The 15,537-nt window shown below is 46.7% G+C and overlaps 1 protein-coding gene across 1 annotated transcript in view; it reads right to left on the bottom strand.

Annotated features, from left to right (window-relative positions):
- LOC139561624 (low affinity immunoglobulin gamma Fc region receptor III-A-like) overlaps window positions 1-7,763 on the bottom strand; it is a 40,468-nt gene extending 32,705 nt beyond the window's left edge. Inside the window, exon 1 of the mRNA XM_071378844.1 lies at window positions 7,613-7,763. Coding sequence (XP_071234945.1) covers window positions 7,613-7,763 — 151 coding nt within the window. The remainder of the gene's footprint in view (window positions 1-7,612) is intronic.
- Between the last annotated feature and the right edge of the window lie 7,774 nt (window positions 7,764-15,537).

Here is a 15,537-nt window from a genome sequence, read left to right as displayed (position 1 = left end):
ATGATTGGTTGGGATAATGAGTGGGCTGGACATGCCGAGAGATGAGTTCAGATTGGTCTGCTATATAGAAGGCTTCTGTCTGTTTGAGCTGGTCAGTCTGTGTTGGTAATCCTGTCGAACGCGGCTTTACATTTTTTGGGGGGGAGTGGAGCTGTGTTGCTCTCCACTTTCTGGAGGATCAAGTTTTGAAATCAGTGTAATTCGAGTATGATAACTGAGGAGATGGAGAAAACACCTGTCTCTGGATTATATCTTCAAACTAAGGGCAACCGGACACATTTTAGAGGTGATAAGTTGGACAGATCGGGTGAAAAAAGCTGTTTCCCCACACGGCTTATCTCTCCCTTTCCCTATAACACAGTAGGTTTCACTTCCACACCTGCCATTTTTAAAGACCCGACGGAGCTCATTGCCTTATTCAATCATGCAAAGACAGGCAGCACGAAGGTTCTCGTCATTGATTTTGCTGGAAAGGGGAGAAATTGTGCTTTACAATGGTATTCGTATTACAGTTGACCTGGAAGTATTACGTTTTTGGGCTCTAAAGTAAGGTACATTTTACGTTACAGTGCGATGTACAAAAGATTGTTAGCTAACTATTATCACGTTTTAAGGTAAGACCCAGGTGCAGACAGTGTCGAAGTAACAAAAGTGTATTATTCGAACAAGAGCAGGAAAAAGGACAGGTCAAGGACAGGCAGAGGTCAGTAATCCAGAGTGGTGGGGCAAAGGTACAGGACGGCAGGCAGGCAGAGGTCAGTAATCCAGAGTAGTGGGGCAAAGGTACAGGACGGCAGGCAGGCAGAGGTCAGTAATCCAGAGCGGTGGGGCAAAGATACAGGAAGGCAGGCAGGCAGGTTCAGGTTCAGGTTCAGGTTCAGGGTCAGGGTCAGGGCAGGCAGAATGGTCAAAACTGTGAAATCTAGTAAACAGGAACAAGCGCAGGAAAAAGGACAGGTCAAGGACAGGCAGAGGTAACAAAAGTGTATTATTCGAACAAGAGCAGGAAAAATACGAATACAATGGTTAAATTACGAGCTTTGATGGTTAAGCCACAGAAACAAGTTAGCAACCTTCCCACTAGCCATGATTGGTTGGGATAATGAGTGGGCTGGACATTGGTTAGCTCCCAGCACTGTGGCATTGTTGGCAATGTGTTCATTGTTGTTTAACTAGCTAACATTAGCTGGCTGGCTCATTATCTAACGTTATGTGATGTGTAAGATCTTAAACGTTGTTTACCTAGCTAGCTAGCTAGCTATATGTCTTAAGCTAAAGTGTACTGTTAGCTAGCTAGCTATATGTCTTAAGCTAAAGTGTATTGTTAGCTAGCTAGCTAACGTTAGCTGGCTGGCTCCCTAGGTGATGTTATTATTAATTTCCCAGAGCTGTTTGCTTTTCTAATTAGAGCCTAATGTTAGCTAGCTAACATTGAACTTGGTTGGTTAGCTCCCAGCACTGTGGCATTGTTGGCACTTTGTTCATTGTTGTTTAACTAGCTAACGTTAGCTGGCTGGCTCATTAGTTAACATTACGTGATGTGTGTACAACACCCGTTGATTAAGGCCGGTGTCAGTAAACGTCGGCAAAAAAGCGTAATGAAATTGCTGACAGCAGAGCTAGTTAGGCTGTTTTCATGTTATCTAGAGGTAAACAAATCATCGGCCAGAGTGTTAAGTGTTCCGAGACCGAAACGAGATGGATGGGGCTAAAGCTTAAGAGAGTGTGAACAATGCTGAATTGGGTGTAGACAAAGAGCCTCTGTAAAAAACAACATTTCAAATGTTGCTACATAAGACTGAATCCAGGTGGTGAGTCACATATCTCATAGATATAGGACAGACACATCAAAACATTATTCCTTATCATTTATTTCTTGACTGTCTTTTTTGCCATTTATGAATGTGGTATTCAATGTCTTTCCAAGGGCTATAGTAGAAAAGGCTAAATTTAATATTTCATCAAATCATTGTTATTTATAAAAAATATACAGACAGCGGTCCTAAAATTGAGTTTGGAACTCGGTAGTGAGTGAATATGCACATTTTCGAACAAAACATAAATGTATTGTATAACATGTTATAAGACTGTCATTTGATGAAGTTGTTCAAGGTTAGTGACTAATTTTATCTCTATTTTGTCGGTTTTGTGAAAGCTACCTATGCGGTGGAAACATGGTGAAAATATGCGGTTGTGTGTTTGGCTATTGTGGTTAGCTAATAGAAATACATATTGTGTTTTCACTGTAAAACATTTAAAAAATCGGAAATGATGGCTGGATTCACAAGATGTTTATCTTTCATTTGCTGTATTGGACTTGTGATTTCATGAAAATTATATTATATGATATCCCTGTCCCGTTAGGCTAGGCTATGCTAGTCAGCTTTTTTGATGAGGAGGATCCCGGATCCGGGAGAGAGAGGCGGTAGAGGTTTTAATCCTGCTACCACAGCAGGCAATCCCCCCCCCCCCCTGAGACAAGACTACAGTCCCATTACCCTGCTGACCTGGCTGAGACAAGACTACAGTCCCATTACCCTGCTGACCTGGCTGAGACAAGACTACAGTCCCATTACCCCCCATGCTGACCTGGCTGAGACAAGACTACAGTCCCATTACTCCCCCTGCTGACCTAGCTGAGACAAGACTACCATCCCATTACTCCCCCTGCTGACCTGGCTGAGACAGGACTACAGTCCCATTACCCCCCCTGCTGACCTGGCTGAGACAAGACTACAGATATTAAACCATATAGATATTGAACTATGTACATATTAAACTATATAGATATTAAACTATATATAGATATTAAACCATACAGATTTTAAACTATATACATATTAAACTACCTACCCTCAACCTTCCCGCTGTATTAAACCGTACAGATTATAGCTCAACCTTCCCACTGTATTAAACCATACAGATTATAGCTCAACCTTCCTGCTGTATTAAACCATACAGATTATAGCTCAACCTTCCCGCTCTATTAAACCATACAGATTATAGCTCAACCTTCCTGCTGTATTAAACCATACAGATTATAGCTCAACCTTCCTGCTGTATTAAACCGTACAGATTATAGCTCAACCTTCCCGCTCTATTAAACCATACAGATTATAGCTCAACCTTCCCGCTCTATTAAACCATACAGATTATAGCTCAACCTTCCCGCTCTATTAAACCGTACAGATAATCATAAAATAGATGTGTTCCATCTCACCTGCCGACACACACACACACACACACACACACACACACACACACACACACACACACACACACACACACACACACACACACACACACACACACACACACACACACACACACACACACAGAGAGAAAGAGTGAGAGAGAGAGAGAGAGAGAGAGAGAGAGAGAGAGAGAGAGACCCATATTTATGCTTATTTATTTTCCCTTGTGTACTTTAACCATTTGTACATTGTTACAACACTGTATATATATATAATATGACATTTGTAATGTCTTTATTGTTTTGAAACTTCTGTATGTGTAATGTTTACTGTTAATTTTTATTGTTTATTTCACTTTTGTATATTATCTACCTCACTTGCTTTGGCAATGTTAACACATGTTTCCCATGCCAATACAATAAAGCCCCTTTGTCACGTTCCTGACCTTAATTTCCTTTGTTTAGTCTTGTTTAGTTGGTCAGGACGTGAGCTGGGTGGGCATTCTATGTTATGTGTTTCTATGTTGGGTTCATTCAACTAGCCTGATATGGTTCTCAATCAGGGGCAGGTGTTTTACGTTTCCTCTGATTGAGAACCATATTAAGTAGGCTGTTCTCACTGTTTGTTTGTGGGTGATTGTTGCTGTGATGTTTGTTCACCACACGGTACTGTTTCGTTTCGTTCGTTCGTTTGTTCCTGTTCGTGCGTTCATGTTTTATGTTCTCAAGTTCAGGTCTGTTCACGTCGTTTTGTTGTTTTGTACTTTATCAAGTGTTTTTCGTCTTCGTTGCTTTATTAAAAAAGTATGTATTCAAACCACGCTGCATTTTGGTCCGATCCTTGCTCATCCTCAGACGAGGAGGAAGACGAGCGTTACAGAATCACCCACCAACCATGGACCAAGCAGCGTGGTAACGGGCAGCAACAGCAGCAGCAGCAGCGGCCAAAATCTCAGGACTCCTGGACATGGGAGGAGATTTTAAACGGAGAAGGACCCTGGGCACAGGCTGGGGAATATCGTCGCCCCAAAGCTGAGCCGGAGGGAGCGAAAGCTGAGCGGCGGCGATATGAGGAGGCAGCACGGCAGCGCGACAGGTACGAGAGTCAGCCCCAGAACATTTTTTTTGGGGGGGGGGTGGCTAAAGAGGAGTGTGGCTAAGCCAGGTAGCAGACCTGAGCTCACTCCTTGTGCTTATCATAAGCAGCGCGTTACTGGTCAGGCACCGTGTTATGCGGTTATGCACACGGTGTCGCCAGTGCGTGCCCATAGCCCGGTGCGCTATAGGGCAGCCCCCCGAAAGTGTCATGTGAGTGTGGGCATCCAGCCGGGGCGTATTGTGCCTGCTCAGCGAGTCTGGTCTCCAGTACGCAGTTTCGGTCCAGGGTATCCTGCGCAGGCTCTGCGTGCTGTGTCTCCGGGGCGCTGGGAGGGTGCAGTGCGTCCTATGCCTGCGCTCTGCTCGTACCGGGCAAATGTGGGAGTGGAGCCTAAGGGAGAGGTGCGAGTAGTAGGCACTAGATCTCCAGTGCTCATCCACAGCCCGGTTCAACCTATGCCTGCACTCTGGAGGGTCCGGGCTGGAGTAGTATTCCAGCCTGGGGGAGTGGTGCCAAGGCTGCGCACCAGCTCCAGTGCTCCCCCACAGCCCGGTCCTTCAGGTGCAACCTCCTAACACCAAGCCTCCTGTAGGTCTCCCCAGCCTGGTGGGTCCTGTGGCAGCCCCACGCACCAGGCTGTCTCTCCGTCTCCTCCCTACAGGTGTGCCCGTCTGCCCAGCGCCGCCTGCACTGTCCGTCTGCCCAGCGCCGTCTGAGCTGCCCGTCTGCCCAACGCCGTCTGAGCTGTCCGTCTGTCCAGCGCCGTCTGAGCTGCCCGTCTGTCCTGAGCCTTCAAAGCCGCCCGTCTGTCCTGAGCCTTCAAAGCCGCCCGTCTGTCCTGAGCCTTCAAAGCCGCCCGTCTGTCCTGAGCCTTCAAAGCCGCCCATCTGTCCTGAGCCTCCAGAGCCGTCCGTCAGTCAGGAGCCGCTAGAGCCGTCCGCCAGACAGGAGCCCCCAGAGTCGCCCGCCAGACAGGAGCCCCCAGAGTCGCCCGCCAGACAGGAGCCCCCAGAGTCGCCCGCCAGACAGGGGGGGGGGTACTGTCACGTTCCTGACCTTAATTTCCTTTGTTTCACTGATTGTTGCTGTGTCTGTGTTTGTTCACCACACGGTACTGTTTCGTTTTGTTCGTTCATTTGTTCCTGTTCGTGCGTTCATGTTTTATGTTCTCATGTTCAGGTCTGTTCACGTCGTTTTGTTGTTTTGTAGTTTTTCAAGTGTTTTTCGTCTTCGTTGCATTATTAAAAAAGTATGTATTCAAACCACGCTGCATTTTGGTCCGATCCTTGCTCATCCTCAGACGAGGAGGAAGACGAGCGTTACACCCTTGAATTGAATTGAATTGAGAGAGAGAGAGAGAGAGAGAGACACAGAGAGAGACACAGACAGAGAGAGAGAGAGAGACAGAGAGAGACAGAGACAGAGAGAGAGAAGGGGAGAGAGAGATGAGAGAGAGAAGGGGAGAGAGACAGAGATGTAGACGCTCCACGCTGCATTTTGGTCCGATCCTTGCTCATCCTCAGACGAGGAGGAAGACGAGCGTTACACCCTTGAATTGAGAGAGAGACAGAGAGAGAGAGACAGAGAGAGAGAGACAGAGAGAGAGACAGAGAGAGAGTCACTTGCTTTGGCAATGTTAACACATGTTTCCCATGCCAATAAAGCCCCTTGAATTGAATTGAATTGAGAGAGAGAGAGAGAGAGAGAGCGAGAGAGAGAGTACTTACAGAGCTGCCAGTAGAGTGGTGTGAGTTCCATCCTGTCTTGCTGCTCAGTGAGACTGATCTCCAGTTATAGACTTATAGACCCTCCTCCTCCTTCCTGTTTTGACCACACACACAAGGCCCTGCTGACGACGTGATGAAACAGAGGAAGAGAGAGTAGATTATTTTGTCTATCCTTCCTCTACCACTGTATATTTCTTCATTGCCGCTCCTCCCACCCCTGGACTAGGGTCATATCCGTTAAAGCCAACCATTCCCATGTGCTCAACTGTATTATTCTGAGAGGACTGACCTCTAACCAATACTATCAGTAACTACTGTAGAACTGAGAGAATTGACCTCTAACCCCTACTATCAGTCACTACTGTAGGTCTGAAAGGTTTGACCTCTATCCCCTACTATCATTAACTACTGTAGAACTGAGAGGATTGACCTCTAACCTCTACTCCGTATGTGTGGTTCCCACAGTGAAGCATGGAGGAGGAGGTGTGATGGTGTGGGGGTGCTGTGCTGGTGACAGTGTCTGTGATTTATTGAGAATTCAAGGCACACTTAACCAGCATGGCTACCACAGCATTCTGCAGTGATACGCCATCCCATCTGGTTTGCACTTAGTGGGACAATCATTTGTTTTCAACAGGACAATGACCCTACACACCTACAGGCTGTGTAAGGGCTATTTGACCAAGAAGGAGAGTGATGGAGTGCTCCATCAGATGACCTGTCCTCCATAATCACCTGACCTCAACCCAATTGAGATGGTTTGGGATGAGTTGGACCGCAGAGTGAAAAGCATTCCAGGTGAAGCTGGTTGAGAGAATGCCAAGAGTGTGCAAAGCTGTCATCAAGGCAAAATCAAATCAAATCAAATGTTATTTGTCACATGCGCTGAATACAATAGTTGTAGACCTTACCATGAAATGCTTACTGACAAGAACTTAACCAACAATGCAGTTCAAGAAATAGAGTTAAGAAAATATTTACAAAAAAACTAAAGTGAAAAAAAATCGAATCAAAAAGTAACACAAGAAAATGACATAACAATAACGAGGCTATATACAGGGGGTACCGGTACCGAGTCAATGTGCGGGGGTACAGGTTATTTGAGGTAATTTGTAAAGTGACTATGCACAGATAATAAACAGCGAGTAGCGGCAGTGTAAAAACAAAGAGGGGGTAAATTGTCCGGGTGGCCATTTGATTAACTGTTCTTATGGCTTGGGGGTAGAAGCTGTCAAGGAGCCTTTTCTTCCTAGACTTGGCGCTCTGGTACCGCTTGCCGTGTGGTAGCAGAGAGAACAGTCTATGACTTGGGTGACAGGAGTCTTTAACAATTTTATGGGCTTTCCTCTGACACCAGCTAGTATATAGGTCCTGGATGGCAGGAAGGTTGGCCCCAGTGATGTACTGGTCCGTACGCACTACCCTCTGTAGCGCCTTACGGTCAGATGCCGAGCAGTTGCCGTACCAGGCGGTGATGCAACCGGATAGGATGCTCTCGATGGTGCAGCTGTAGAACCTTTTGAGGATCTGGGGACCCATGCCAAATCTTGTCAGTCTCCTGAAAGGGAAAAGGTGTTGTCGTGCCTTCTTCACAACTGTCAACTGTCTTGGTGTGTTTGGACCATGATAGTTTGTTGGTGATGTGGACACCAAAGAACTTGAAGATCTTGACCCGTTCCACTTCAGCTCCATCGATGTTAATGGGGGCCTGTTTGGCCCTCCTTTTCTCATAGTCCACGATCATCTCCTTTGTCTTGCTCACATTGAGGGATAGGTTGTTGTCCTGGCACAACACTGCCAGGTCACTGACCTCCTTCCTATAAGCTGTCTCATCGTTGTCGGTGATCAGGCCTACCACTGTTGTGTCGTCAGCAAACTTAATGATGGTGTTGGAGTCATGCTTGGCCACACAGTCGTGGGTGAACAGGGAGTACAGTAGGGGACTAAGCACCCCTGAGTGGCCCCAGTAATGAGGATCAGCGTGGCGGATGTGTTGTTGCCTCCCCTCACCACCTCGGGGCGGCCCGTCAGTTAGTCCAGGGTCCAGTTGCAGAGGGAGGTATTTAGTCCCAGGATCCTTAGCTTAGTGATGAGCTTTGTGGGCACTATGGTGTTGAATGCTGAGCTGTAGTCAATGAACAGTATTCTCAGATAGCTGTTACTTTTTTCCAGGTGGGACAAAAGGGTGGATACTTTGAAGAATCTCAAATCTAAAATATATTTTGATTTGTTTTACACTTTTTTGGTTACTACATGATTCCATATGTGTTGTTTCATAGTTTTGATGTCTTCACTTTTATTCTACAATGTAGAAAATAGTACATATAAAGATAAACCATTGAATGTGTCGGTGTGTCCAAACTTATGACTGGTACTGTATATATTTTATATATTTATTGTGTGTGTCTATCTATCTATCTATCTATCTATCTATCTATCTATCTATCTATCTATCTATCTATCTATCTATCTATCTATCTATCTATCTATCTATCTATCTATCTACAGTGGAAAGAAAAAGTATGTGAACCCTTTGGAAATACCTGGATTTCTGCATAAATTGGTCATTCGATCTGATATTCATCTAAGTCACAACAATAGACAAACACAGTGTGCTTAACCCTTGTGTTGTCTTAAGGGTTAAACATGACCTGCCACTGTGTTTAACAGCAGAGAAAAACCCCTAAATTATGTTTTTTCAACTTGATGACTTTTGATGACTTCTCTCCAACATTAGAAAATGAGAAACGGTACAAAGTTTGCCTTCACCCCCACCGCCCACTACCACTCTAGTTTCTTACCTCCCAAAGAGGAACAAGAATGTGGTCCTCCTGAGCACACTGCACAAAACGGCTGAGATCAGTGATCGTGAGGACAGGAAACCAGCCATCATCCTGGACTACAACCACAACAAAGGAGGCGTGGACAACCTGGACAAGGTGATTGGAATGTACAGCTGCAGGAGGATGACTGCCCGCTGGCCCCTGGTCATCTTCCATAACATCATTGATGTGTCCTCATACAATGCCTTCATGATATGGAACAAGATCAACCCTACCTGGATACCTGATAAGCGTAACAAGAGGAGGGTGTTCCTAGAGCAGCTGGGAAAGGCCCTTGTAACCCATTCAAAGAAGGGAGCGCCTCCCCTGCACAGCAGCCTCTCATCTTCCATAACATCATTGATGTTGTATGCTTAACCAGCTTTGATGCACCAGGCAGTGGCTCGGGTGGTTGATGTCCTGGTATTGCAGAAGTCACTTCCTCTTGAACTTGCAGATGTGTTGCTGTGCGTTTTGTTGCTGTGCGTTTTGTTGCCAACCTTACTTTGCTAGCTGACAACTTTACGTTTTTTTCTTTTACTTTTTAATTACCGTTTATAGTTTTAGTTTTTCCCTCACAACTTTTTTCCCTCATTCAACTTTTTCACTCTGGACGCTTTATCTGGACGTGGTTCGTCAGCACCTTCAACAGCCGAAGCTAAGTAGTAACATTAACATGATGTCTTCTAATTGCAGTCGCTGTACTCATAATATACAGGAGAACGATCGCCTTACGGCGAGGATAGCTGTGCTCTGACAAATCAACTGTACATTTCGGTGTTCCTCAAGGTTCCGTTTTAGGACCACTATTGTTTTCACTATATATTTTACCTCTGGGGATGTTACTCGAAAACATAATGTTAACTTTCACTGCTATGCGGATGACACACAGCATTACATTACAGCATCACACACAGTACATTTCAATGAAACATGGTGAAGCACCAAAATTGCCCTCGCTAGAAGCCTGTGTTTCAGACATGAGGAAGTGGATGGCTGAAAACGTTTTACTTTTAAACTCGGACAAAACAGAGATGCAGTTCTAGGTCCCAAGAAACAAAGAGATCTTCTGTTAAATCTGACAATTAATCTTGATGGTTGTAAAGTCGTCTCAAATAAAACTGTGAAGGACCTCGGCGTTACTCTGGACCCTGATCTCTCTTTTTACGAACATATCAAGACTGTTTCAAGGACAGCTTTTTTCCATCTACGTAACATTGTAAAAATCTGAAATTTTCTGTCCAAAAATGATGCAGAAAGATGAATCCATGCATTTGTTACTTCTAGGTTAGACTACTGCAATGCTCTACTTTCCGGCTACCTGGATAAAGCACTAAATAAACTTCAGTTAGTGCTAAATACGGCTGCTAGAATCCTGACTAGAACCAAGAAATTTGATCATATTACTCCAGTGCTAGCTTCCCTACACTGGCTTCCTGTTAAGGCAAGGGCTGATTTCAAGGTTTTACTGTTAACCTATAAAGCGTTACATGGGCTTGCTCCTACCTATCTTTCCGAGTTGGTCCTGCCGTACATACCTACACGTACGCTACGGTCACAAGACGCAGGCCTCCTAATTGTCCCTAGAATTTCTAAGCAAACAGCTGGAGGCAGGGCTTTCTTCTATATATCTCCATTTTTATGGAATGGTCTGCCTACCCATGTGAGAGACGCAGACTCGGTCTCAACCTTTAAGTCTTTACTGAAGACTTATCTCTTCAGTAGGTCATATGATTGAGTATAGTCTGGCCCAGGAGTGTGAAGGTGAACGGAAAGGCTCTGGAGCAACGAACCGCCCTTGCTGTCTCTGCCTGGCCGGTTCCCCTCTCTCCACTGGGATTCTCTGCCTCTAACCCTACTACAGGGGCTGAGTCACTGACTTACTGGTGCTCTTTCATGCCGTCCCTAGGAGGGGTGCGTCACTTGAGTGGGTTGAATTACTGACGTGATCTTCCTGTCTGGGTTGGCACCCCCCCCCCCTTGGTTTGTGCTGTGGTGGAGATCTTTGTGGGCTATACTCGGCCTTGTCTCAGGATTGTAAGTTGGTGGTTGAAGATATCCCTCTAGTGGTGCGTGGGCTGTGCTTTGGCAAAGTGGGTGGCGTTATATCCTTTCTATTTGGCCCTGTCCGGGGGTATCATCGGATGGGGCCACAGTGTCTCCTGACCCCTCCTGTCTCAGCCTCCAGTATTTATGCTGCAGTAGTTTATGTGTCGGGGGGCTAGGGTCAGTTGGTTATATCTGGAGTACTTCTCCTGTCTTATCCAGTGTCCTGTGTGAATTTAAGTATGCTCTCTCTAATTCTCTCCTTCTCTCTTTCTTTCTCTCTCTCGGAGGACCTGAGCCCTAGGACCATGCGTCAGGACTATCGGGCATGATGACTCCTTGCTGTCCCCAGTCCACCTGGCCTTGCTGCTGTTCCAGTTTCAACTGTTCTGCCTGCGGTTATGCAACCCTGACCTGTCCACCGGATGTGCTACTTGTCCCAGACCTGCTGTTTTCAACTCTTAATGATCGGCTATGAAAAGCCAACTGACATTTATTCCTGATTATTATTTGACCATGCTGGTCATTTATGAACATTTTGAACATCTTGGCCATGTTCTGTTATAATCTTCACCCGGCACAGCCAGAAGAGGACTGGCCACCCCTCATAGCCTGGTTCCTCTCTAGGTTTCTTCCTAGGTTTTGGCCTTTCTAGGGAGTTTTTCCCAGCCACCGTGCTTCTACACCTGCATTGCTTGCTGTTTGGGGTTTTAGGCTGGGTTTCTGTACAGCACTTCGAGATATTAGCTGATGTACGAAGGGCTATATAAAATAAACTTGATATTATGGATCCCCATTAGTTCCTGCCAAGGCAGCAGCTACTCTTCCTGGGGTTTATTATGGATCCCCATTAGTTCCTACCAAGGCAGCAGCTACTCTTCCTGGGGTTTATTATGGATCCCAATTAGTTCCTGCCAAGGCAGCAGCTACTCTTCCTGGGGTTTATTATGGATCCCCATTAGTTCCTGCCAAGGCAGCAGCTACTCTTCCTGGGGTTAATTATGTATCCCCATTAGTTCCTGCCAAGGCAGCAGCTACTCTTCCTGGGGTCCAGGCAAATTAAGGCTGTTTATACAATAAAAAAAAATACAATACATTCACAGATTTCACAACACACTGTGTGCCCTCAGGCTCCTACTCCACCACTACCACATATCTACAGTACAAATTCCATGTGTACGTGTGTATAGTGCGTATGTTATCGTGTGTGTATTCATGTGTCTGTGCCTATGTTTGTGTTGCTTCACAGTCCCGCTGTTCCATGAGGTGTTTTTAACCTGCTTTTTAAATCTGATTCTACTGCTTGCATCAGTTACCTGATGTGGAATAGAGATCCATGTAGTCATGGCTCTTTGTAGTACTGTGCACCTCCCATAGTCTGTTCTGGACTTGGGGACTGTGAAGAGACCTCTTGTGGCATACAAGCTGTGAGCCAGTAGTTCAAACAGACAGCTCGGTGCATTCCACATGTCAATACCTCTCATAAATGCAAGAAGTGATGAAGTCCATCTCTCCTCCACTTTGAGCCAGGACAGATTGACATGCATATTATTAATGTTAGCTCTCTGTGTACATCAAAGGGCCAGCCATGCTGCCCTGTTCTGAACCAATTGCAATTCTCCGAAGTCCCTTTTTGTGGCACCTTACCACACTACTGAACAGTAGTCAAGGTGCAACAAAAATTGGGCATTTAGGACCTGCCTTGTTGATAGTGTCATGTTTTGTCTTTGATCATGTCTTGTCCCTGTGCTTCCCTCTGCTGGTCTTATTAGGTTCTTTCTCTTTCTCTCTCTCTATCGTTCCGTTCCTGCTCCCAGCTGTTTCTCATTCTCCCTACGACCTCATTTACTCTTTCACACCTGTCCCCTATTTTGCCCTCTGATTAGAGTCCCTATTTCTCCCTCTGTTTTCCGCTCCTGTCCTTGTCGGATTCTTGTTTGATGTTTGCTGTTCCTGTGTCCTTGTTTCGCCCTGTCGTGTTCTTTGCCTTCTTCAGATGCTGCGTGTGAGCAGGTGTCAATGTCAGCTACGGCCAGTGCCTTCCCGAAGCGACCTGCAGTCTGTGGTCGCGTCTCCAGGCGTTCCTCTCTATTGACGAGAGGATTTCAGTTTCCTGTTTTGGATTACCATTGATTATATCCAGGAGAATCATTATTTGTTTAATACTGGAATAAAGACTCTGTTACTATTACGTCGCTTTTGGGTCCTCATTCATCAGCATAACAGAAGAATCCGACCAAGAATGGACCCAGCGACTATGGATTCTCTCAACACTACCGTCAAGTTCCAGGGAGCAATGCTCGGCAGACACGAGCAGGAATTGTCTGCTGCTCGTCATGCCGTTGAGACCCTGGCCGCTCAGGTCTCCGATCTCTCAGGACAGTTTCAGAGTCTTCGTCTCGTACCACAAGCTACTTCCTGGTCTTCCGAGTCTCCGGAACCCAGGGTTAATAATCCACCATGTTACTCTGGACAGCCCACTGAGTGTCGCTCCTTTCTCACCCAGTGTGATATTGTGTTCTCTCTCCAGCCCAACACATACTCTGGAGAGAGAGCTCGGATCGCTTACGTCATATCACTCCTTACTGGGCGGGCTCGGGAGTGGGGCACAGCTATCTGGGAGGCAAGGGCTGAGTGTTCTGACGTTTATCAGAACTTTAAGGAGGAGATGATACGGGTCTTTGATCGTTCAGTTTTTGGGAAGGAGGCTTCCAGGGGTCTGGCTTCCCTATGTCAAGGTGATCGATCCATAACGGATTACTCTATAGAGTTTCGTACTCTTGCTGCATCCAGTGACTGGAACGAGCCGGCGTTGCTCGCCCGTTTTCTGGAGGGACTCCACGCTGAGGTTAAGGATGAGATTCTCTCCCGGGAGGTTCCTTCCAGCGTGGACTCTTTGATTGCACTCGCCATCCGCATAGAACGACGGGTAGATCTTCGTCACCGAGCTCGTGGAAGAGAGCTCGCGTTAACGGGGTTTCCCTTCTCCGCATCTCGACCATCTCCTTCCATCGGTTCAGAGACTGAGCCCATGCAGCTGGGAGGTGTTCACATCTCGACTAAGGAGAGGGAACGGAGAATCACCAACCGCCTTTGCTTCTATTGCGGTTCTGCTGGACATTTTGTCATGTCATGTCCAGTTAAAGGCCAGAGCTCATCAGTAAGCGGAGGGCTACGGGTGAGCGCTACTACTCAGGTCTCTCCATCAAGATCCTGTACTACCTTGTCGGTCCATCTACGCTGGACCGGGTCGGCTGCTTCCTGCAGTGCCTTGATAGACTCTGGGGCTGAGGGTTGTTTTATGGACGAAGCATGGGCTCGGAAACATGACATTCCTCTCAGAGAGTTAGGGAGGATCACACCCATGTTCGCCTTAGATGGTAGTCCTCTCCCCAGTATCAGATATGAGACACTACCTTTAACCCTCACTGTATCTGGTAACCACAGTGAGACCATTTCTTTTTTGATTTTTTGTTCACCTGTTACACCTGTTGTTTTGGGTTATCCCTGGCTAGTATGTCATAATCCTTCTATTAATTGGGCTAGTAATTCTATCCTTTCCTGGAACGTTTCTTGTCATGTGAAGTGTTTAATGTCTGCTATCCCTCCTGTTTCTTCTGTCCCCTCTACTCAGGAGGAGCCTGGTGATGAGACAGGAGTGCCGGAGGAATATCATGATCTACGCACGGTCTTCAGTCGGTCCAGAGCCAACTCTCTTCCTCCTCACCGGTCGTATGATTGTTGTGTTGATCTCCATCCGGGGACCACTTCTCTTCGGGGTAGATTATTCTCTCTGTCGGCTCCCGAACGTAAGGCTCTCGATGATTATCTGTCTGCTGAAGGCATTCAGATGGATCCCGCTAAGGTCCAGGATGTCAGCGATTGGCCTGTTCCTAAGTCACGTGTCGAGTTACAGCGCTTTCTCGGTTTCGCTAATTTCTATCGGCGTTTCATTCGTAATTTCGGTCAAGTGGCTGCCCCTCTCACAGCTCTGACTTCTGTCAAGTCTTGTTTTAAGTGGTCTGGTACCGCCCAGGGAGCTTTTGATCTCCTCAAGAAGCGTTTTACATCCGCCCCTATCCTTGTTACTCCTGACGTCACTAAACAATTCATTGTCGAGGTTGACGCTTCAGAGGTGGGCGTGGGAGCCATTCTGTCCCAGCGCTTCCAGTCTGACGATAAGGTCCATCCTTGCGCTTACTTTTCTCATCGATTGTCGTCATCGGAACCCGAGGGGATTCTCCCTGAAGGGCGTGTTGTCGGGTTGACTGTCTGTGAAATTGAGAGACAGGTAAAGCAAGCACTCACTCACACTGCGTCGCCGCGCGCTTGTCCTAGTAACCTTCTGTTCGCTCCTGTCTCTATTCGTCTGGCTGTTCTTCAGTGGGCTCATTCTGCCAAGTTAGCTGGTCACCCCGGTGTTCGGGGTACGCTTGCTTCTATTCGCCAGCGGTTTTGGTGGCCTACTCAGGAGCGGGACACGCGCCGTTTCGTGGCTGCTTGTTCGGACTGCGCGCAGACTAAGTCAGGTAACTCTCCTCCTGCCGGTCGTCTTAGACCGCTTCCCATTCCTTCTCGACCATGGTCTCAGATCGCCTTAGACTTTATTACCGATCTGCCTTCGTCTGCGGGGAGGACTGTGAGAGCCGC

The sequence above is a fragment of the Salvelinus alpinus genome, chromosome 31 (assembly GCF_045679555.1).
Source record: "Salvelinus alpinus chromosome 31, SLU_Salpinus.1, whole genome shotgun sequence".
NCBI classification, from domain to species: domain Eukaryota; kingdom Metazoa; phylum Chordata; class Actinopteri; order Salmoniformes; family Salmonidae; genus Salvelinus; species Salvelinus alpinus.
This window is presented reverse-complemented; position numbering and strand designations above follow the sequence as displayed.